The 22,036-nt window shown below is 63.0% G+C and overlaps 4 protein-coding genes across 4 annotated transcripts; 2 read left to right on the top strand and 2 right to left on the bottom strand.

Annotated features, from left to right (window-relative positions):
- Nucleotides 1-192: 192 nt before the first annotated feature.
- EMIHUDRAFT_432353 (hypothetical protein) lies at nt 193-786 on the bottom strand. Its single transcript, XM_005770650.1, has one exon. It carries the CDS (start codon nt 708-710, stop codon nt 342-344), a length of 369 nt encoding a protein of 122 aa, XP_005770707.1. The 5' UTR covers nt 711-786; the 3' UTR covers nt 193-341.
- Nucleotides 787-2,902: 2,116 nt separating this feature from the next.
- EMIHUDRAFT_448002 (hypothetical protein) lies at nt 2,903-4,660 on the top strand. Its single transcript, XM_005770649.1, has 3 exons — nt 2,903-2,978; nt 3,057-3,224; nt 3,407-4,660. Exons 1-3 carry the CDS (start codon nt 2,934-2,936, stop codon nt 4,415-4,417), a joined length of 1,224 nt encoding a protein of 407 aa, XP_005770706.1. The 5' UTR covers nt 2,903-2,933; the 3' UTR covers nt 4,418-4,660.
- Nucleotides 4,661-14,451: 9,791 nt separating this feature from the next.
- Nucleotides 14,452-16,864, bottom strand: EMIHUDRAFT_461394 (hypothetical protein; the record flags this gene model as incomplete). The annotated part of the gene is made up of 2 exons (XM_005770648.1): nt 14,452-14,630; nt 16,297-16,864. 2 exons carry the CDS (start codon nt 16,862-16,864, stop codon nt 14,452-14,454), a joined length of 747 nt encoding a protein of 248 aa, XP_005770705.1.
- Nucleotides 16,865-19,423: 2,559 nt separating this feature from the next.
- On the top strand, nt 19,424-20,743 carry EMIHUDRAFT_196439 (hypothetical protein; the record flags this gene model as incomplete). The annotated part of the gene is made up of 2 exons (XM_005770647.1): nt 19,424-20,452; nt 20,549-20,743. 2 exons carry the CDS (start codon nt 19,424-19,426, stop codon nt 20,741-20,743), a joined length of 1,224 nt encoding a protein of 407 aa, XP_005770704.1.
- Between the last annotated feature and the right edge of the window lie 1,293 nt (nt 20,744-22,036).

Raw genomic sequence — 22,036 nt, 5'->3', positions numbered from 1 at the left:
CGGTGTGTGCACTCAGTGTGTGAGCGGAGCGGCACGTACCACCATCCCGAGCGCGAGGTCGGCAGGCCGCGCGCACGGGGCGCGCCCGCGCCCCCGGGCGCGGCGCGGCGAACGCTCACGCGCGCGCCGCGCGCGGACCGCGGTGCCCGCGCGCGTATGTCCGAGTCTGATGTGTGTGACGATCGTTTTGCCGGTCGCTGTGTATCATAACCTGAACCAACGTACGGGATGGACAGCTAGGGCTCTCGAGCGCAGCACGCGGGATGGACGACGGCCGGCGTCAGTACTAGGACCCATCCATCCGTCGCGCAGCACAACATTACAAGTATTTGTGCGCGGCCTCACGATAAGGCAGGTTCGCATATTGAGACATCGGCGGCGGCGGCTGCATGAGCTGCTGCCGGCGGCGCTGACTCCCCATTCACGTGCTGCACCAGAGCGCCGCCGCTCAGCCGCCGCCGCAGCTCCACGATCACCTCCTCCTGACCCACCTCTGTTATCGGCTTAAAGAGCTTGAACATGATTGGGTTGTTCTCCTCGAGCAGCGTCACCACGGTCTCGAGCGGGGCGCACCCGGGCTCGAAGCACTGCAGCTCGTTCACCATCACCATCGTCTCGCGGTGCTCGGGCGGCAGCGCCTCCTCTACCCACCGGCGGACCTTGCTGATGAAGGGCCCTTTGCCCGTTTTCTTCGTGCCAAACGTGATCATCGCGCGCCTGGCGCCGGCGCGAGCACCCTACGCGTGGCGGCGCACAGGCGCAGCGGAGAGGCACCTTGCGCTAAAAGCTGCGTGAGTTTGCTGTGAACATTCACAGAAGATCCAAGAAACATACATACATTGGAACAGAAGGAAACGCCACGAGTCCCACGGAAGGCTAGCGCGACACCGCCTCTAAGCGCGACACCTCCTCTAGGCTCTACATGTAACGCTGGCGCAAGCCGGGAGCAGAGCGCTCACTCACTCACTCAGCGGACGGGCAGGGCCAAGAGCAAGACCCAAGTAAGGTATGGGCGAGGTATGAACGTATCGGGGTATCTATTTCCATCGTCGGGGCAGGCAGGTAAATCTCCTGCTGTTGCGCCAGGTGGGCAAACGCTGGTACTTAAAGATACCTCGTAGACGCATAGCTAAGACGTATGCTGGGTATCTGGCTGGTATGGGGAGTTGAGACGCACATATGGCAGTATGTTGCAACTCGTCTCAAGTACACAGGTAGCGGCGGTCGCACCCGCAAGTATGGGTAAGGGGCGACTACTCCTTTCTTTTTCCCGCAACCCGCGAACCCGCCCAAGTACCGCCCAGGTATCTCGGGGCACGGGGGCGCGCTCCAGTATCTCTCGTACGGAAGTCTCGATACCAGCCCGGACGGACGGAGATAATTTCTGTGCGCGGCGTGAACCTCGTGTGTGTGTGTGTGTGTGTGTGTGTGTGTGTGTGTGTGTGTGTGTGTGTGTGTGTGTGTGTGTGTGTGTGTGTGTGTGTGTGTGTGTGTGTGTGTATTATGTGTGTGTGGTGTGACACGTGATCCTCGCCATTCGCTCATCTTGCAACCCTGTCTGCGCGCGCGCGAACAGATTTGGAGCGATAAAATAACAATTTCGCGATCCATGCATCGGCTTTTATCGGGCGTCAAAACTTGGGTGGCCTCACATGATCGGTCATCGCCCCGTGTCAGATCGTGTCGTATAGAATCGCCTCACCAATGCAATATGCCGCCGTCGAGGCCGAGTACCTTCCCAAGCATCCAGTGTAAACAAAGCCTTCGAAAAGTAGAGAGCACTGTCGTAACCACCGCGATTCTCCTTTGCGCTTTTGGTATTATAGCATAATTTTGAGTGAGAGAGAGAGAGAGAGAGGATAAGTGTTGTTGTTTTTGTTGGTATGTACACGTGCATCTGTGATATCTGAGGAAAGTCAGGCTCGGACTGCGACTGGACACCGGCGCGGTCATTGCCTATTTTGGTGGCGCGCTGTGTGGGAGAGATTTTGAAAACCCTACTTTCTTGACGCTGGTCGCTGGATGGAGGCTGTGGATGACAGGAGATGCGACGGCACGCTCGTGGAGCGACACACAGAGAGACACGCTAACTCACACGAGATTAAGCCAGCTGGGCTGCCAGAAAGAAAGAAAGAAACGACACAAAGAAAGAAAGAAAGAAAGAAGACAGACAAACCCAAACGTTGGAAACGAGGGATGGGGGAGGAGGACAGGGGTCCACAGACCACACCTGCACGAGCAGGACAAGGAGACAATAAATAAATAAATAAATAAAACGGACATCCCAAGCTAGGGCTGGGTCGAGGACAGACACGTCCCCACCTTTGCAGGATTTTGCAAAAATAGAGACAACCAACGGGTATGCATAAAGTTTCTTTTCACACGGCTTCTGAGGAAGCCGTCGCCCGCGCCTCGCCTGTCGCGTGAATCGTGTATAAACAAATAAATAAAACGGACACACCAAACAAGGGGTGGGAGAAGGACAGGGTCCCCACCTGCGCGAGCAGGATCTTGTAAGGACGATCAGGGACACAGGGGAGGAACGGGACCGCGACGGGAGCGGGGAGCGCATCGCGTCACGGAGGGGGCTGGGCAGGGTTCACCCACACGACAGGGTCCCAGGGATTCCCCTCTCGTATAGGACAAAGTTGCACCCGGCGGCACGTGAATCGTGCGTGAATCGTAAAAGAAAAGAAAGAAAACAGACAACCCAAGGGAGGGATGGGAGGACGGCACGCCGCCACCACACAGGGATTTTAAGGAGAGGTGTGTGGTGCGCTATCCGTCACCCACCCTAGGGAGTCTGCCTCTTCCTATCTCTCTTCGCAGTCTCTCGCCGATTCTCGCGTGAATCGTGTCCTGCGACCGGCTACGTGTAAAATTCTTTCACACGGCTCCAGGGTGGCGACGAGCCAAGCCACGACGCACCATCAATGGGAGATCTGACGAAGGAGGAGAAGAAGGCTCGCAAGGCCGAGGTGCGGCCCAGCCCCTAACCGTGCGCGCGCGCCGCCGCCGCTTCGCCCGCTCACCTCTCTCCGTGCTGGTGCCCGCAGAAGGCGAAGAAGCTCGCGGCGGCCGAGGCGGCGCCGGCGGTGGACGAGGCGGCGGCCGCCAAGGCAGAAAAGAAGGCGAAGAAGGAGGCCAAGGCCGCCAAGGAGGCGGCGGCCGCGGGCGGCGACAAGAAGGAGAAGAAGAAGAAGCGTGAGAAGGAGGAGGAGCCGGTGACCGCCGATCCCCACCACCCCGCCTGCGCATGCCGCGCCCTGCGGCGCCTCTCCGCCGGCGCCGCCGCGCCGGTCCGCACCGTCCGCGGCTTCACGCCATGCCGCCGCACCACCGCGTCGTGCCACCGCCCGCCGGCGCCGCTTGCTGACGCCTCCTCGCCATCACCCCGCGCTCGCAGGCCGCCGAGGAGCCGCCGGCCAAGAAGGAGAAGAAGGAGAAGAAGGAGAAGAAGGAGAAAAAGGCCAAGGCGGAGGAGGCCGCGGAGGAGGCCGCGCCGGCGACGTCGGCCGCCACGCCCGCCGCCGAGGGGGAGGGCGGCCGCGTCTTCCTGGGCAACCTCCCGTGGTCGGTGACCGACGAGCAGATCAAGGAGGTCTTTGCCAAGTGCGGCGAGATCACGAAGATCGAGTGGCTCACGCACGCGGACTCGGGCAAGTTCAAGGGCGCCGGCTTCCTCCAGTTCGCCTCCGCCGCCGCCGCGGACGCGGCCACCAAGCTCAACGGAAACGACCTCGACGGCCGGGCGATGAAGGTTGAGATTGCGACGGCAAAGAAGGAGCGCGCGGGCGGCGCGGCGGGCAACAGCGACCCGGGCGAGCCGTCCAACTCGATCTTCCTGGGCAATCTTGCCTGGAACATCGAGGAGGAGACCGTGCGCGCCGCCTTCAAGGACTGCGGCGCCATCTCCCGCATCAAGTGGGTGGAGAAGGACGGCGAGTTCCGCGGCATCGCCTTCATCGACTTCGAGTCGGTCGAGGCGGCGACCAAGGCGGTGGCGCTCAACGGCGTCGACCTGGGCGGGCGGCCGGCGCGCATCAACTTCTCCAAGCCGCGCGAGCCGCGGCCAGCCGACCCGAACAAGCCGCAGCGCACCTACAAGCCGCAGAAGGAGAAGCCGGAAGGCTGCGTCGAGCTCTTCATCGGCAACCTGCCGTGGTCGATCGACGACGACAAGATCACGAACTTCTTCAAGTCGGCGGGCACCGTGACGAACGTGCGGTGGCTCAACGACCGCGAGACGCAGGAGTTCAAGGGCGTCGGCTTCGTCACCTTCAGCTCGACGGAGGAGGTCGACAAGGCGGTCGAGCTCGCGGGCGAGTCCATCGACGGCCGGCAGATCCGCATCGACTACGCGGGCCAGAAGAAGGAGGGCAACGGCGGCGGCAACCCGTGGCAGAAGAAGTGGTGAGCTGCCTCCGGGGGCGGTACGCGGATGGGTGCGGCGTGACGCGACTCTGCCCACGGCGGGAGTGAGTCAGCGAGGCCCTGCCGGCGCGGCATCCGCCCGCCTGTGCGCGCCGTTTCTCCCCCGGCGATGTCGGGACTCTGCACATCGACTCTGTTTTATGTGTTTTGTGTGTGCGCCGCACGAGAGAGTTATTGAGCGATGCCGATGGGCCGAGTTGAGTCTATGTGCGCGGCCACAGAGCTTATTGTGCGGCGGGGGGCGCCGCGCCTCGCGCGCCACTGCGCACGTGCATCGATTCGTGGTCCCACTGGTCGCTGGTTGGACCATACACGATACAGTTACAGAGGGAGCACAGTCCCACGCCCAATCCCCAAATACACAAACCTGTGCGCTGCGCGGGGGGGGCCCGGGTGTGTGCGGGGCCTCCACTCGCTCGCCCGTCCCGCGGCTGCCGAACGCTGCGAGTGCGACAGCGGCGACACGCTGGCCGAGCACGCTGGCTCTCTCGTCTCTGCACGTCACTGCTGAGAGTTGAGTCGTGCATGTGAGACTGACGACAGACGCGGTTGCCGGTTCCGCCACGCGTCACATCACATTCCGTCAAAACACACGTGAACGATAGCGGTCCCGCCGTAGCTCGCGCATAGAAGCAGCAAGCTAGGCAGGGGCCGCATCGCGTTCGCTGTATACGTTTTACCCAAAACCGGAACCAAAAACACGAATCTCCAATCCATAAAGGGATGAAATCCCTTATGGATATAATCGCCAAATTATCTCAGGAACATAGTGTGAATGCCCGGGAACAGCCCCTCCTGGCCCGAGTGCGGGGCGCGAGGGACAAACACATTCAGAGGGCATGAAAGTCGTCAAGCTGCTTGATCAGGCCAGTAAAAATGGCCCGCGAGGCAGCCTTCGTGAGCAGGTCGGCGAGCATCACGACGCCGGGGAGGTGTTCGACAGAGATAACGCCACGGCTGACGAGATCGCGAAGGAATTCGGCGGCGCGCAAGATGTGCTTGGTCTTCTTGAAGGCAACGGGATCGAAGGCCATGCCGACGGCGGATTTGCTGTCGCAGTTGATGACGCTGGCGCCGTCGATGGAAAATCCAAGGTCGATCAGTAGCTCACGGATGAAAATCACCTCCTTGGCGGCTAGCATGGCGCCAAAGAACTCTGCCTCGGCACTAGACAGCGTGACAGATCGCTGCATCTTGGAGAACCAGTGGAAGAGACATCCGTAGAAGAAGAACATGCCACCGGAGCAAGAGAACTTCGTTGCCCAGTTTGAATCGACGTAGCTCTCAAGGTTGCGGTTGGGGTTCGGCTGCATGACGAGGGCGCGGTCAGCTGTGTCCCGCACGTAGATAAGCACCCGGATGGCGGCTTTAAAATGCGACGGGCCAGGGTTGGTCATAAACCGAGCAAGCTGAGACGCTGAATAAGCAATGTCGACGCGCGTCATGTTGGCAAGCCACAGTAGTCCGCCGACGATGGCCATGTAGGCGGTGCGGAACTCATGGCATCGGCCTCTCGTTGGCATTGGGTCGAAGGGCATTTCGGCACGGGAATGGGTGGTAGCTGCAAGGCGAGATGCTCGACATGTCCATGGAACCGCCGTCGCACGGTTGGCAAACATTAGAAAATGTTAGAAGCCACGATGGAGATAGTGCGGTATAGTGCTCCCTCACGACTGGACTGACGAAGTCGAGAACCCTCCGAAGGAAGTCGCGATAGCTGCTGACGAAAACGATTGCATGCATACGGGGCACCCAAAAGAGATGGTGGTGGTCGAATAGGTGTCCAAATGAAGCAAACAGTTTTGACAGTAGTGCTGGTGATGACCTCAAAGGCGACGAGGCATGCATACCTGGCGAAGTATAGGAGGGATCGCACGAAATTGTAGATTGCAATGCCCCAAGCAACGAGCAGGATGATGCCGCATATCGCAAGTGCAGCTGGCGCCAGGCAAAAACACCAGTCAAAGACCCACTTGATTTGAATACCCAGGTTGATGATCAGTAGCTTGGTATTTGCACCATAGTGTCGCAATTTGTACCACGCTTGGATAATCAATAGGCTGCTAACGGTCTGGTAAGCAAACTGGTCGCCAATTGTCAGTGCACTTGTCAGCAGGGAGTAAGCAAGGAAAAGAAACCCAACGAGAGCAAAGCAAAGAAAAAATGGCCAGATCATTCCCATCCATGCGGACTGCACCCGAGCGCAATTCTTGTTTGAGAACACATAGTTCCAATGGAGCTCGTATCTGACCCAATCGCGCTTGCCGCGTCGCCGAAAGTGATCAAGGCAAAGAGCTTTCGCAGCATCGGTGGTTCCATGGAGTGGCCAAATGATACCACATGTCCTATTGTTGAAGGGCACTACCTCTGTCCCACTGCTCAAGGTCTCAAGGACTTGGTAGGTAGCAAGCTCCTTTCCAGAAGAACATGTCCCATTGCACAAGGGCTCTGCCTCTCCTGCACTCGACGTGTCCGAGTGGTCCCGGGGAAGGACTTTCTGCCAAGGGGTAGATCTCAGCGTTGTATTCCAGGGAGTCCCGTTTTGGAAGTAGATGGCAAACTCCTTTCCAGAAGGACATGTCCCATTACACAAGGGCACTGCCTCTGTCCCATTACACAAGGGCTCAAGGACTTTTTGCGTTGCATTCCATGGTGAAACATTTTGGAGGCAAAGGAAACCGTTCCCGTTGCATTGACCCAGCAGAGTTGGCGGCGAAAGGTGGATCGCAAGCCCACTAGGGGGCTGGGTTGTCGCAGAATGTCCGTGCCCCACGATGGTTAAAGCCGTCGAGCCGAGTTGACTCTTGGGCCATGGGTGCACAACAACATGTCAACATGTACAACAACAACAACAACAACATACATGTACATGTGGCTGACTGCGAAGGGGCGGAAAATCAAAGTGGCCGCCGTGAGTGAATGACGCCTCAGGGGCAGGCTGTGGCATGTGCTCTATAGCCTGAGAGGTCGTGTGGGGCGAGGCGCACATGTCCTCAAGGTGTTCTGACCCAAGTTGCCAATTTATCGACAAATCTTTGAGAAATGAATTGTCGATGCAAATGGCGGGCTCGAACGTGCTCGACGAGACCGACTGGACCCATTGTTCAGATCCTTCGGCTCGATTGGGGTTGTGCTCGCACACGCCAGGCGCCCAGGTGGTGGCTGACATGTAGGGTGCAAGACTTGTCCACCCATGGTAGCGCACACGTTGGAGCTGCCATGGTGGTCGACGCTGTCATGTCGCTGGTGGTGTCGGCCTCGGCGATGCAATAGTCGAGGCCAGACTGGCCGGAGGCGGAGCCATGAACGATAGCGGTCCCGCCGTAGCTCGCGCATAGAAGCAGCAAGCTAGGCAGGGGCCGCATCGCGTTCGCTGTATACGTTTTACCCAAAACCGGAACCAAAAACACGAATCTCCAATCCATAAAGGGATGAAATCCCTTACCTCGAGGTATGGATATAATCGCCAAATTATCTCAGGAACATAGTGTGAATGCCCGGGAACAACACGCGGGATCACGCGACATTGAATCCGGTATTTCGTATATACCATCTGGTCTTAGAGCCCCCTAGGCTTAAGCTGTCGCAGCGAGCGAGGACGCGCTCGAGGAGCTCGGTGGGGAGGTCGAGGAGGCGGGCGGGCGGCGGCGTGCCTGGCGAGGGAGCGGCGGCGGAGGAGGAGGTGGCGAGGCGGCGCGAGCGGCGGCGCGGCGGGGTGGACATCGCGAGAAAAAGAATTCTGCACCCCAGCTCCCTCGCTCAACACTGGGCACGGGACTGGCGCGCACTGGCACTAACACAGGTACACCACGGGAGCCGCCTAAGCGACTCCTGCGAGGGTGGCGAGGCACTTAGCTCCGTGCACCCGCCCACCCCCGCCACAGGCAAGCTCATTCACGACCTGCTCTGCGATGGCCGTGTGAAGCACGACTGAGATGCGCTGCTTCTGCAGCCCCAGCCAGCTCTTGGTGGTCCAAGTCACCTCATCGAGGTACTGGGCCCGCGTCAGCTTGTTCTGTAGCACGTCCGCCGCCTTCCGGAGGATCTCACGGACCCCCTTTCCGAACCCGCCGAACGATTCGAACAGCAGCAGCTGCACTTCGACGCCCTTGTCTTCCCTGGCGTAGCGATAGTCCCCGCCGTAGGACGGTATGCGGCGGTCGCCGCCCACCACCCTGCCCCCCCTGGTATGCCAGCGCCCAGTCCCTTGCCCTCTCTCGCCCTTGCTCTTCCTCTCCCCCTCCATGCCGCCCCCCCCCCCGTACCCCTCCCCCTCCCCCCCCCCCTCCTCCTCTCCCCCCCCCTCTCCCTGCCCCCCCACCTCCCTCTCCCTCCTTGCAGTAGGGCCCATGCCCCATGACCATGTTCCGGTAGAATGATTCAGTGTTGCCGAAAGCGACAGGCCGACTGCACGCTAAAGGCTACACGCTCGCACACCACTTGCAGAGTGGCTCTTCCAGGCACTCACCCCACCCAGAGGCACGCCAGGCCCCGGGCAGCCGGCAGTCACTCGCCTAAGCGCCTAAGCGGCCTAAGCGGGGGGTGCTTAGGGTGCTTAGGCGCTTAGGCGGCCCTTGCGAGCGTGGCAGCGTCGTAATACAAGTGACTCCGATGGAAATCATGATGCCCCTGCAAGTGTCATCGCTCAGAGAGCAGCCTCACGCACGTCCACTGTCTACCACTGGCCCTGGTTGCACACTGCCACTGAACTGCGCTGGTCCGCAGGCTGGTGCGGGAACTCAGCATCAGGTCGAGTCGAGAAAGATCGCGGAAGGTCGAGTCGAGGAAGAGAGCAAGATCAGGGGCGGGTCCGGTAGACCGGTCCGCGGCGCTATATGCGTGGCAAATGACGCGAAAAGTGCCCACTGAAGCTTCCGCGCCTTGACTTCACGTTGAGCTGTGATGATGCCCACAGCCCAGCAGCAAAGGCGGGCGGGCCGACCCCGCGGCCGTCGCCGCTGCCGCCGCCGCCCCCTCCGCCGCCGCCCCCTCCGCCGCCGCCCCCTCCGCCGCCGCCCCCTCCGCCGTCGTCGTCACCTTGGGCTGCATCACCCGCGCCGCCGTCGTGCACCGGCTCTCGTGCTCATTCAACGGCGCCTCGAGCTGCAGGCCGGCGGCACTGGCGTTGTCGTGGTCGGGCTGCCCAACGTCGGCGCGGGAGGGAGGGGGCAAAGCCGTTATGGAGAGCGAGCGCCAAGAGGGCCCAGATTCTGAGCAGCAGCCGGCCTGGTCATGCGACCACTTGCCGACGTGCGTCCAGGACGAACGCCGACGTTTGCTCTCCGACGCCGTGCCGAGCGAAACCTTTTCCTTCGAAGCTCAGCGTCGTAGCCGGGCGAGCGGAATAGGGCAGCCCTAGAGAGCACCTTGAGGCCGTTCAATAGAGCCCGTGTTATAGTCGAGAGTCGATCGCCGGCCGGCGCAGTGCTGCTCTGACCGCTCCGCCGGGCCGCCTCCGGGCCGCTGCCGCGGAGACGTGCACATAGGCAAGTTGGTATTTTCATATATGAACTTCAAAATAACATTGGCTAATCTAATTCTACTCATCACGACTCGCCAGAAACACCCACACACTATGGGGTCATTGTGTAGCCCTGCTTAGAAGGAAAAGGTTTACTGCAAGGTCCGTATGCCTTACCGTGTAGTCGGCCGACAAAAGCGCCCTTCCGACCGTGCTCCCCGCTGCTGCTGAGAAAAAGAAAAGCGACGAAATCCTTGAAAAGTTACCGGTGTCTTCCTCAGAGTCGAACTGGCAGCCACCAGACCAGCGACTGTGCCGTGGCGTTCCCACGAATCCCTCAAGGTCGGGACTTCTTTTCAATGGCTCTCTGAAACACCCTCCGGTAAGTTCGGTGCGCCTGCCCGCGCGCGCCCGGGCGACTCGACGGAGCTCAGAGGCCGCGACGCGGACGGAGCACAGGCGACAGGGTTTTCAGGGACACGAGCCAGAGCAAGCTCTCGGCCTCTCGCGTCGGCAGCACAGGCCTGCACGTGGCAGCTCAGCACTGTGTACTGATACAAGTGGCTCGGCGCGCGTCGCTCAGTGAGGCGAGCGGACGGGTGCAGCTGGGATGACAGCGTTCGCGTTCCCAGCCAGCGGGGTGAGACGAGGTCGGGAACCCACCCCGGTGCCCCCGCGCCCACGACTAAATCTTCTTGGGCAGCAGCTGGTTCGACAGGTCCTCTCCGTGGCCTAGGCAGCTGGATTCGCCCTCGCCCCAGGTGAAGACGGCGCTGTCGGCGGTGAGGGCGAGGCTATGGAACCGTCCAGCCGCGACAGCGACGACGCGCCGGCCAGCAAAGGCCTCGATCTTCTTGGGCTGCCGCTGCATCTGCTCGTCGCCGTGGCCCAGCTTGCCGTCCCCTCCACCACCCCAGCTCCAGACGGCGCCGCCGGTGGTGATGGCGAGATTGTGGTGGGCTCCAGCCGAGACCGCGACAACGCGCTGGCCAGCAAAGGTCTCGATCTTCTTCGGCTGCCACTGGCTCTGCTCGTCGCCGTGGCCCAACCGGTCATTGGCTCCCCAGCCCCAGGACCAGACCTCTCCGTCGGCGGTGATGGCGAGGCTGTGAGCGGTCCCAGCCGAGACAGCGACGACGCGTTGGCCAGCCAAGCCCTCGACCTTCTTCGGCAGCAGCTGGTTCTGCTGGTCGCTGTGGCCCAGCTTGCCAGAGCCTCCACCGCCCCAGCTCCAGACAGCGCCGTCGGCGGTGAGGGCGAGGTTGTGAACGGATCCAGCCGTCACAGCGACGACGCGCTGGCCAGCAAAGGCTTCGACCCTCTTGGGCAGCAGCTGGTGCTGCTGGTCGCCGTGGCCCAGCCGGCCAAAGCCTCCACCGCCCCAGCTCCAGATGGCGCCGTTGGCGGTGATGGCGAGGCTGTGCGCGCCTCCAGCTGACACAGCGACGACGCGTTGGCCAGCAAAGGCCTCGACCTTGTTCGGCAGCAGCTGGGGCTGCGTGTCGCCGTGGCCCAGCTTGCCGCAGGCTCCCTGGCCCCAGCTCCAGACATCGCCGTCGGCGGCGAGGGCGAGACTGTGCCCGGTTGCAGCCGACACGCTCACGGCGCGCTCGCCTCCCAGCGATGTAGAGGGGAGGCGGGTCGGCGCATTGAGCCGCGCCACGCCCTCGCCGTGGCCAAGGAGGCCTGCGACGAGCACCTCCGAGCCGCACGACGAGAGCCGCCCCTCGCTGTCAATGAAGAGGCTGTGCCATCCGCCTCCCGCCGCCCTCGCCGGCGGGTTGGACTCGCACAGCAGCGCCGAATAGCACAGCCACCGCACGGCGCAGCCCTCGTCCTCAGGCTGCGCCGGCAGCTCGAAGCCGCGCTCTTGCGCCCACAAGCGGATGCCCTCCGCCGCGAGCGAGGCGTGGAAGAGCAGCGAGACGGCCGCGACGCGAGCGATGTCGACGGGGCTGTCGCAGCGAGCGAGGACGCGCTCGAGGAGCTCGGTGGGGAGGTCGAGGAGGCGGGCGGGCGGCGGCGTGCCTGGCGAGGGAGCGGCGGCGGAGGAGGAGGTGGCGAGGCGGCGCGAGCGGCGGCGCGGCGGGGCAGACATCGCGAGAAAAAGAAAAGCAGGGCCGGGTCTTAGCTCCCCGGCCCTGGCCCTGGATGTGAGGCTAATGACTGCACTCCAAGTGCTCCAAGTGCTCCTCTCGTGATAATCTTCAAAAGTTACCGGTGTCTTCCTCAGAGTCGAACTGGCAGTCACCACAGACCAGCGACTGTGCCGTGCCGTTTTCCCGCCACGAATCCCTCAAGGTGGACTTCTTTTCAATGGCTCGCTGAAACACCCTCCGGTAAGTTCGGTGCGCCTGCCCGCGCGCGCCCGGGCGACTCGACGGAGCTCAGAGGCCGCGACGCGGACGGAGCACAGGCGACAGGGTTTTCAGGGACACGAGCCAGAGCAAGCTCTCGGCCGGTCTCGCGTCGGCAGCACAGGCCTGCACGAGGCAGCTCAACACTGTGTACTGATACAAGTGGCTCGGCGCGCGTCGCTCGGTGAGGCGAGCGGACGGGTGCAGCTGGGACGACGGCGTTCGCGTTCGCAGCCAGCGGGGTGAGACGAGGTCGGGAACCCACCCCGGTGCCCCCGCGCCCACGACTAAATCTTCTTGGGCAGCAGCTGGTTCGACATGTCCTCTCCGTGGCCTAGGCAGCTGTATTCGCCCTCGCCCCAGGTGAAGATGGCGCTGTCGGCGGTGAGGGCGAGGCTATAGAACCGTCCAGCCGCGACAGCGACGACGCGCAGGTCAGCGAAGGCCTCGATCTTCTTGGGCAGCAGCTGGTCCTGCCCGTCGCCGTGGCCCAGCTGGCCAAAGGCTCCAAAGCCCCAGCTCCAGACGGCTCCGTCGGCAGTGATGGCGAGGCTGTGCCCACGTCCCGCCGACACAGCGACGACGCGCTGGCCAGCCAAGGCCTCGACCTTCTTGGGCAGCAGCTGGCGCCGCTCGTCGCCGTGGCCCAGCTGGCCGTAGTCTCCGTCGCCCCAGCTCCAGACGGCGCCGTCGGCGGTGATGGCGAAGCTGTGCGTCAGTCCGGCCGAGACAGCGACGACGCATTGGCCAGCAAAGGCCTCGATCTTGTTCGGAAGCAGCTGGGGCTGCTCGTCGCCGTGGCCCAGCTTGCCGCAGGCTCCCTGGCCCCAGCTCCAGACAGCTCCGCCGGCGGTGATGGCGAGGTTGTGGTCGTCTCCAGCAGACACAGCGACAACGCGCTGCCCAGCCAAGGCCTCGATCCTCTTGGGCAGCAGCTGGTTTTGCCGGTCGCCGTGGCCCAGCTGGCCAGAGTAGCCATCGCCCCAGCTCCAGACGGAGCCGTCAGCGGTGATGGCGAGGTTGTGGCCGTACCCAGCCGACGCAGCGACGACGCGCTGGTCAGCGAAGGCCTCGATCTTCTTGGGCAGCAGCTGGTTCTGCTCGTCGCCGTGGCCCAGCTGGCCAGAGCCTCCCTGGCCCCAGCTCCAGACATCGCCGTCGGCGGCGAGGGCGAGGCTGTGCCCGGTTCCAGCCGACACGCTCACGGCGTGCTCACCTCCCAGCGGGGAGGGGAGGAGGGTCGGCGTGTTGAGCCGCGCCACGCCCTCGCCGTGACCGAGCAGCGCTGGATTCCACTCCGGCGCAGAGCCGCACGACGAGAGCCGCCCCTCGCCGTCGATGAAGAGGCTGTGATGCTCGCCTCCCGCCGCCTTCGCCGGCGGGTTGGACTCGCACAGCAGCGCCGAATAGCACAGCCACCGCACGGCGCAGCCCTCGTCCTCAGGCTGCGCCGGCAGCTCGAAGCCGCGCTCTTGCGCCCACAAGCGGATGGCCCCCGCCGCAAGCGAGGCGTGGAAGAGCAGCGAGACGGCCGCGACGCGAGCGATGTCGGCGGGGCTGTCACAGCGAGCGAGGACGCGCTCGAGGAGCTCGGTGGGGAGGTCGAGGAGGCGGGCGGGCGGCGGCGTGCCTGGCGAGGGAGCGGCGGCGGAGGAGGAGGTGGCGAGGCGGCGCGAGCGGCGGCGCGGCGGGGTGGACATCGCGAGAAAAAGAATTCTGCACCGAGCTCCCTCGCTCAACACTGGGCACGGGACTGGCGCGCACTGGCACTAACACAGGTACACCACGGGAGCCGCCTAAGCGACTCCTGCGAAAAAGAATTCCTTAAACGGTCTTAAACGCTTAAACGGTGCGGGAGAGCTCCCGAGGCGCGTTGGTCCGGGAGGCTCCCGCAGGGCTCCCGGTAGACGCCGGAGGCCGGGAAGCTGGCTACAGTCAGCTAGCACGCGTCCCCTATGCGAGTATGGCTCCACCTGCCAGTGCACCAGACTTACATATGTGTCTTCAGATGCCTAATAACGGCAGTATTGTGAAGAAAACGGCGCGGAACGCAGCGACGCGTGCCGGTCCGAGGCCGATATTTTCTTAAACGGTCTTAAAAGAGGGACCCGCCCTGCCTGCAATCTCTTAAATGGCATTTTAAGCCCCCAAACCTCCTCATTTCTTAAAAGCTCTTCAAAAAGTCCGGTCCTCAGAACCCTAGGGGTACCCTCCGACAAAGGCCTGGACCAGGTGACGCAGGATGCCGCCGTGTATACGCCGCTGGCCGAAGGAGCGCACGGAGCCCGTGATGCAGACCGCAACGTTCGGTCCCGGCCCAGCGCTGCTGCAATCGCGTTGGCTGGAGGCCGACGGCATGAGCGCGAAGTTGCGGCGACCTGCACACACGCGTACACGTGTCTCGATGACGCTTTCCTCACGCTTTCCTGACAGGGATTTGCCCGCGAAATGAAGTCAATTCTCACTTGGGCCCTCGGGGAGGCCTGCGGGCGGCCTTCTCTCGAGGTCTCGAGATACACAAAGCGGCCAAGACTGGGATAGGGAGGGTCGATTCCGCGTACGCCGGTACGGGCAGGCGGGACCCCTCGATCGTCTCGCCCACCCTCACTGGTGTGTTCATTTGGGGGGGGTGGGGGGGTCATAGGCTCATAACAATCACGTTACAACTGTACAGGCATCGAGGTGCACGCTACTGACTGAAGCAGTGTCGTCGTCCCTCAGCCCTCTCCAAATGTCTCCATCTGCATCTCGTGACGTTCTCGATTCTCGTCTCTCACTGGGAGTGAAACAACAACAAGTAAATAAATAAATAAATAAAAACGGACACCTCTACTGTGAGATGGGTAAAGAGGAACAGGTCCCCGCCCTTGCGATCTTTGTGCACCAGGGTTCTTTGTGGGTGTGGTCGGCGACTAGCCGGGGTCGTCCTCTCCCGATGGGGGACTAGCACTAGCCGTCTTCCACATGGTCCCTCGGGTCCCTGCTGCTCCTAATCTCTTCGTACATCCTCCTGCTGATCTCCGCAAAGTCCTGCTCCCTCCCTCGTCTCGCCCTGCGCGTCTGCTCCGCCTCACCGTCGTCTGCCCTGCGTCGTCTGGCGACGGGGTCCTCCATAGTCGGTCGAGGTCGCCGCCCTCCTCGTGCCTCTTCCCAACGTTCCCTCGACGGCCGATGCCGTCTGCTCCAACTCCCCCGTCCCCGGGTCTGCCCTGCTCTCGTCTGCGCTAGTTTCTGTTTCGTCCTCACTGGTGTCCCTCCTCTTCTTTCTCCTCTTCTTGTATGCTTTGTACATCGCGTCGATTCCTTTTCGCGTGAGCACCAGCCTGAAGCCCGCCCAGCATCTGAACCGCTCCCTAAGTCGAAGGAGCATCATCAGTCTCACCCACTTCGCTCGCTGCCCACTGTCGCCGCTCCCTCCCCGCCGCTTGAGCCGCCGTCGCGGCCCTCGTTCGTCCCCCACTGGCTGTTGGCCCGTCCCTGCGTTGCCTGCGTTATCCCTCCTCCTCCGCGACTCCCTCAAGGCCGGCCGGGCCTCCTTCCACCCAGCGAAGAGCTTCCTCAGCCACTCGACGTGTTCCTCTCTCTCTTCAACAAAAACAAGTAACAACACACGTGACCTAAGAGAGCTAAGTCTCTATAGTCCAACACGAAACCACTTTGTGTCGTGTGTGATGCTGATGGATATGTTTACCTTACTTACGTTACTCCCCTTTCCTTATACCGACGTAAGCAACAAGCCATCGGAATATGTGTCAAGACGTTTCTATTATTACCCGGACTGCACCTCAACCTGCTCCTGTGGCAGAAGATTGACCGCGTCGAGCCTGCCCGGCACCGCCCCCTCGGGCTCCGCCTCCCACCGCAGCACATCCGGCGGGACGACAAGTGCCACCGGCGTGACGGCAGTCACGGCACCGCCCACGCTGCCGCCTGCGCCGCCCGCGCCGCACAGAGCGTCGTGACCGAGGCCCCTCCGGTCGCGCTGCGTCGGCTCGCCCGAGACTGAGCCGGCGGCGGCGGCGCCCCTCTGCCCAATCGGCGCACCGGGCGACCAGCCGAGACGCTGCAGCAGGCGGTGGCCGACGTTGCTCGCGTCGAGCGGCGCGGGCGCGGCCGCCGGCGCGGGTCGGAACGCCTCCACGCACGAGAGCAGCGACTCCTCATACCGCTCGTCGTCAGAGCAGCTGTCAGCGCGTCCGCCACGAGCGCCGCCCGCGAGCGGCGGGGCAGTCGCCGGCGTGGCGGCCTCCTCCAACCTGCGGCGCTTGGCGGCGGCCTGCTGCTCGGCCGTATTGGCTGCGTACGCCGAGGCGGCGCATGCCGTGCAGCGGCCCTTGCCCTGCGGCGAGCGCTGCCGTGCCGAGAAGCTGCGGAGCGGGAAGTGTCGTCCGCATCCGGTGCACGCGAGCGTGGCGTCGGCGGGAGGCGGCGCCGCGCGCGGCCGCTGACGGCCCAGGTCGGCGAGAGGGCGGCCCGCGAGGCCCTCGGCGACCTTCCGCTCGTGAAGGCGTGGGTTGGAGCACTGCAGGCACTTTCGCTTGCCAGAGACGAGCTGCGCGTCCGAGAAGGCGTCGAGCGGCTTTTTCTCGAGGCAGCGCGAGCACGTCGGCATCGCCTTCCTGGGTTCCGGCTCCGAGATTGAGCGATGGCTCGCCGAGCGGAGAGGTACGAGCGGCGCGGAGCCTTTCACAGCCTTGTTTTTTGAGAAGAATTTTATTGCAAAGAATTTAAACAAGACAACTCTCTCTCACAGCACACAGGCTCGACACAGGTGCGAACTGGCGCGTGCTATTGCAAAGAAATCCGTAGCTGTGCGTCTGAGAGCGACGTGACAGAGGAGGAAGTGACAAGGGAAAGAACGACGAGAGTGGGATGACCGCGAGGTGAGAGAGAGAGAGAGATCTTCTTCTTCTTCGAGGTGGCATGAAGGTTGCAGCGAGAATCGGCGAGAGACTGCGAAGAGAGATAGGAAGAGGCGGACACCCAAGCGCCAAGGGTGGGCGACGGCTAGCGCATCACACCCCTCTCCTTAAAATGCCTGTGTGGTGGCGGCGTGCCGTTCTCCCATCCCTCCCTTGGCTTGTCCGTTTTCTTTCTTTCTTTTTGTGCGTCTGTGAGAGGTTGAGGTGCGAGCCCTGGAGGCCCTGGGGATGGGGGGAGACTACCCGCGGGCCTATTCACACACACCGGAGTACTGGTGCAACCAGCCCTCACACACACAGAGCCTGGCTCTCTCTTCTTCTCTCTCTCTCTGCTGTGAAAAAAGATTTAAGCTACGTTCCTACGACGTGCGGCTCAAGCGGGAGGGAGCGGAGACGGTGGGCAGAGAGCGAAGTGGGTGAGACTGATGATGCTCCTTCGACTTAGGGAGCGGTTCAGATGCTGGGCGGGCTTCAGGCTGGTGCTCACGCGAAAAGGAATCGACGCGATGTGCAAAGCATACAAGAAGGGGAGAATTCTTAAGATACAAGCCTCTCTCACAGCACACTGGCACGACGAGGGCGCAGACTGGCGCGGAAGAAGGGGAGAAGGAAGAGGAGAGACGCCGGTGGGGACGAAGCAGAAACTAGCGCAGACGAGAGCAGGGCAGACCCGGGGACTGGGGAGCCGGAGCGGACGGTATCGGCCGCCGAGGGAACGTTGGGAAGAGGCACGAGGAGGGCGGCGACCTCGACCGACTATGGAGGACCCGTCGCCAGACGACGCAGGGCAGAAGACGGTGAGGCGGAGCAGACGCGCAGGGCGAGACGAGGGAGGGAGCAGGACTTTGCGGAGATCAGCAGGAGGATGTACGAAGAGATTAGGAGCAGCACAGGGACCCGAGGGACCATGTGGAAGACGGCTAGTGCTAGTCCCCCAATCGGGAGGACGACCCCGGCTAGTCGCCGACCACACCCACAAAGAACCCTGCACAAAGATCGCAAGGGCGGGGACCTGTTCCTTTTTACCCATCTCACAGTAGAGCGGTGTCCGTTTTTATTTATTTATTTACGACGTGCATGGCTGAGCCGCCCAATGGCGCTCGCCCACTGGCCTACCACAGCCGAGAGAGCTTTTTCAGAGAGATCTTTCTTGTTGATTTTTCAATACCAAACAACTCTAACACTCACACATCATTTGGGGCCTGGAGCCCCTGGAGACTGAAGTTTATGGGCGTTTAACGTAAGTACGTTTTGGGGGGGGGGGGGCAGATGGTCGGTGGTTCGGTTCATTTGGGGCGTTTGGAGGGACGATTTTGGGGATCCTGCCGACGCGCTAGCCCCACTGTAAATACGATGGACACCTCAACGGGAGGGCACTCGCAGCAGGCGGGGCCGAATCCGGCAGCCTTAGTCTTGGCCCGATCCGGCGGCATGCCACGGGTAGGCGCGTTGAGGCTTGTCGCCTCCTCTGCGCCAATGCGGCCTGTGCCGCAGCTTGCGTTTGCTGCCAGACAAGAGGAGGAGCAGGGCCGTTTGGCGATAGGGCCAGGCAATCGTATTCGCCCGGCGGGCGTTACGGACTCGAGCAACACCCGGGTCGAGGTTGCTGCGCCTCTCGGTGCAGTGCTGCAGCATTGTACGCCTGTTGCGGGCGATGGAGCATCAACGGCAGCCGGAATCCTGGCTATCCGGATGCCCTGTTCATTCACGCGCGCGCGAGACGTGCAGACAGGGTTGCCAGGTGAGAGCGAATGGCGCGGTTCACGCCTCGCACAACAGAGAGAGAGATGCGCTCTGCATGGTGGGACATAAGAAATCACAGCCGAGCGCGCCTCGCGCCCGGCTCTGGGCCCCGCGACAACACTTCGCGCAGTCTTGACAATGGAAATCGACCGGCTCCGCTCTAGCCGGCCGTCCTGCTTCTGAGAGAGAGAGAGATTTTAGAGAAAAAGTTTTGTCGACGGAAGTTGCGACAGAGCCAACCACAGCTGCGGCCAAAACGCCCTACCTTCCTATCTATTGCATAGGGTGTCACCGCGTAACAGACCCTTCTGGAAAGTGGTACCCAAAACAAACAAAAAGAAATCGCTTCGCGCGTAGGCGCCACTGCGCGCTGCATATCTCTCGGCTGCATATCTCTCGCCGCATATCTCTCGGCTGGGCCGCTGACGGCCTCGATTCTGCCCCTACGTCCGCAGGCTCACCGACGAGTGGCCTGCTTATACACACGTGTGTGTGTGAGCACTCACATGCTCCCGACGCTGCACGACCACCTAGTGGCGGCCTACGCGGAGTCCGGCCGGCCGTGGCCGCCGCGTGCCTCGACCCGGACGACGCCGCCGCCGCCAGCCGCCGCCCAGCAGGCTGAGCACCTCGAGCATATCTGCTCGTGGCACGCCGGGTGCTGCAACCCGTTCTTTGTGGCTCCGCTCCCCGAGCGCCGTGCTCTCGTCGCGGACTATGGCCACGGGACGATCGCGGTGGTCTGCCTGCTCAGTGGCTCTATCCTGCACGTGATCTCTCTTCCGCCGCATACCGAACCGTGCGGCTCTTCGGCCCTTCGCCGACCGCTCGGCGTGGCGAGGTCGGCAGCCTCCCTCTACGTCGTTGACGGCGCGGCCGCCTGCGTGCTCCAGCTCGACCTCGAGGGCCGCCTCGTCCGCTCGTTTGGAGGGGGGGGCGACAGCGGTTTGCGTGCGTGCGGCGACGACGCGAGCCTGCCGCTGCTGGCGCCATACGGATGCGCCTTTGCTGCGGCCGAAGCGGGAAGCGCGTGTGGCGGCTCCGAGCGGCGCCACTCTGCCGGCGCGAGAGAGCCGCTGCTCTACGTGGTCGACTCTGGCCGCCACCGCGTGGTTGCGTACTCGGCGGACGGCAGGCCGCGCTTTGCCTTTGGGAGGCGTGGCTCGGGGGCGGGGTGCCTGCACGACCCTCGCGGCGTTGCGGTGCACGGCGGGACGGTCTGGGTTGCGGACATGTGCAACCACCGCGTCGCCCTGTTCACGGCAGAGGGCGCTCCCGCTGGTGCCTTTGGGCGGCACGGGTCAGGCCCTGGCCGGATGCAGTACCCTGCTGGCGTGGCGGTCAGCCGCAGCCTGCTGCTCGTCTCCGAGTACGTGGGTGGGAGGCTGCACGTCCTCTCGCTGCGAGGCGACGCCCTGCAGCTGCTCACGCCACCGCCCGCCGCAGCGCCACCCGGTGCCGCCGGCGCCTACTTGTGCGCTGTCGGCGCCGGGGGCGGGTGCGCACTTGTCCCCGACACGGACGGCGCAGTGCACGTCTTCGCCGTCAAGCGTGCGGGTCCGCTCGAGAGGCCGCCGTCGCCGCCGCCGCCGCCGCGGTGTGCGGCGGCGGCGACGGCGGCTCGCTCCCAGGAGGCGGCGGGCGAGGCCGCGCCTCGGGCGGGCGGCAGCCGCGACGAGCGCGTGGGGCGGGCGATGCAAGCGGCGGGGCTCGGCGACATGCTCGCGTGCTTCGAGCCTGGTGACTTGCACGCTCTGATGCCGGCCGTGTATGCGGACGCCGCGGCACACCCGGAGGTGTATCGGCACGTCGCGGCGGGTCGATGACATTGGTTTGTTGTTTGCTTGCTTGATATCTCGAGGCTTTGATTCTTAAAGGAAACCGTTACACGTCCCTCTCGCGTCACAGCTCACACGCCACAAGGTGAGAGAGTACCGCGCAGGCGACAGCGGAGTCCGGCGAGACCCCCTCTCGCTGCTCGCAAGTCTCCCCCCTGCCGGCCCTCGTTAGTGCTTAGAGCCAAGTCCCAAGCGTGGACGGAGTTGCCCCTTCGTCTCCGCCGACTGCCCCCCCGGCTAGTTCAACAAATGTACACACAAAACCCCCGAGGGAGCCCTCTCATCTAGTGTGGTTGACTGATTTCTCTCGGCTCCAGATGTCCGAAACTGAAATAAAATGCGACCAAAGCGCTCTCAGCACAGGCGGCGCCCCCGAATAGGCACGCACGCCGTTACGGCTTGTCTCTCGCAGCGAATGCCCGTCCCCGGAAAATATGCGCGTGCCGGAAGTCAAAAATGGCGAAGTGCAGTCACCACATTCCCCGCGCCATGTAGCGTGTTGCATTCTTGGCCGTCACACGACATCTCGGCGGCCTCCTCGACCATCGGAAGGGGGTTGCCCGCGACTGGCGACGGACGGAGGTTAACCCACTCGACGCGCTGGTAGTAGTACCTGTGCGAGGCCGGGGGCTCGCGTGAAAACCGCTTCATGCTCGTACTATTAGCCGGTGCGTTGGCCCTATATTGTCGGGCTAATAGGCTCACGCGGTATTGAGGTCGAAGACACGAGCTGGCAGCAGCTGTGCACGGGCGAGCACACCGGTGGGTCGGGGGTGGTGGTCAGCTGGGAGGTGTGGCCTTGGAGAGCATTACCATGCGGCCGTCAGCGAGACGGATGGTCTTGAGTCTCTCCCAGAGCCGCTGGGCGCGGTGGGAGATGACGGGGGCGGGAGCAACACTGAACGTGTATGAGCTCGTGGGCTTGAACCTGCGGGCGCCATCGCGGGGTGAGGGGAACTGCTGCCAGGTGCTAAAGGAGGAGGCATTGGTCAACGAGCGGGGCTGGCTGCCAGATCTCGGGTTGGAACTCGTCTGACAGCTCGAAGCCGGGTCGCACCTGGGGCGGTGGGGCGCGACGGCGCTGAGCGCGTGGTAGCAAGCAGGGCGAGCAGCGCGGCGGCCGCACCGTCTCTGGAGGCGGGCCAAGCTCCAGAACGACCGAAGCAGGGATCGCCAAGTTTATCGGGATCTTCAGAACGACGGGCGCCACCTTGCGCAGGTGCGGCTCGTGGGTCCAAAAGATGATCGAGGCCTACGTTCCGCGGGCCCGGGGTCAGCGGG

Source organism: Emiliania huxleyi (assembly GCF_000372725.1).
Source record: "Emiliania huxleyi CCMP1516 unplaced genomic scaffold EMIHUscaffold_4, whole genome shotgun sequence".
NCBI lineage: Eukaryota > Haptophyta > Isochrysidales > Noelaerhabdaceae > Emiliania > Emiliania huxleyi.
This window is presented reverse-complemented; position numbering and strand designations above follow the sequence as displayed.

Excerpts from the sequence above, each read along its gene's own strand:
- EMIHUDRAFT_432353 (XM_005770650.1), bottom strand. The coding sequence starts at position 710 with ATGATCACGTTTGGCACGAAGAAAACGGGCAAAGGGCCCTTCATCAGC.
- EMIHUDRAFT_448002 (XM_005770649.1), top strand. The coding sequence starts at position 2,934 with ATGGGAGATCTGACGAAGGAGGAGAAGAAGGCTCGCAAGGCCGAG. Across the intron at positions 2,979-3,056 it reads AGAAGGCTCGCAAGGCCGAG|AAGGCGAAGAAGCTCGCGGC; the intron begins GTGCGGCCCAGC and ends TGGTGCCCGCAG. Across the intron at positions 3,225-3,406 it reads GTGAGAAGGAGGAGGAGCCG|GCCGCCGAGGAGCCGCCGGC; the intron begins GTGACCGCCGAT and ends CCGCGCTCGCAG.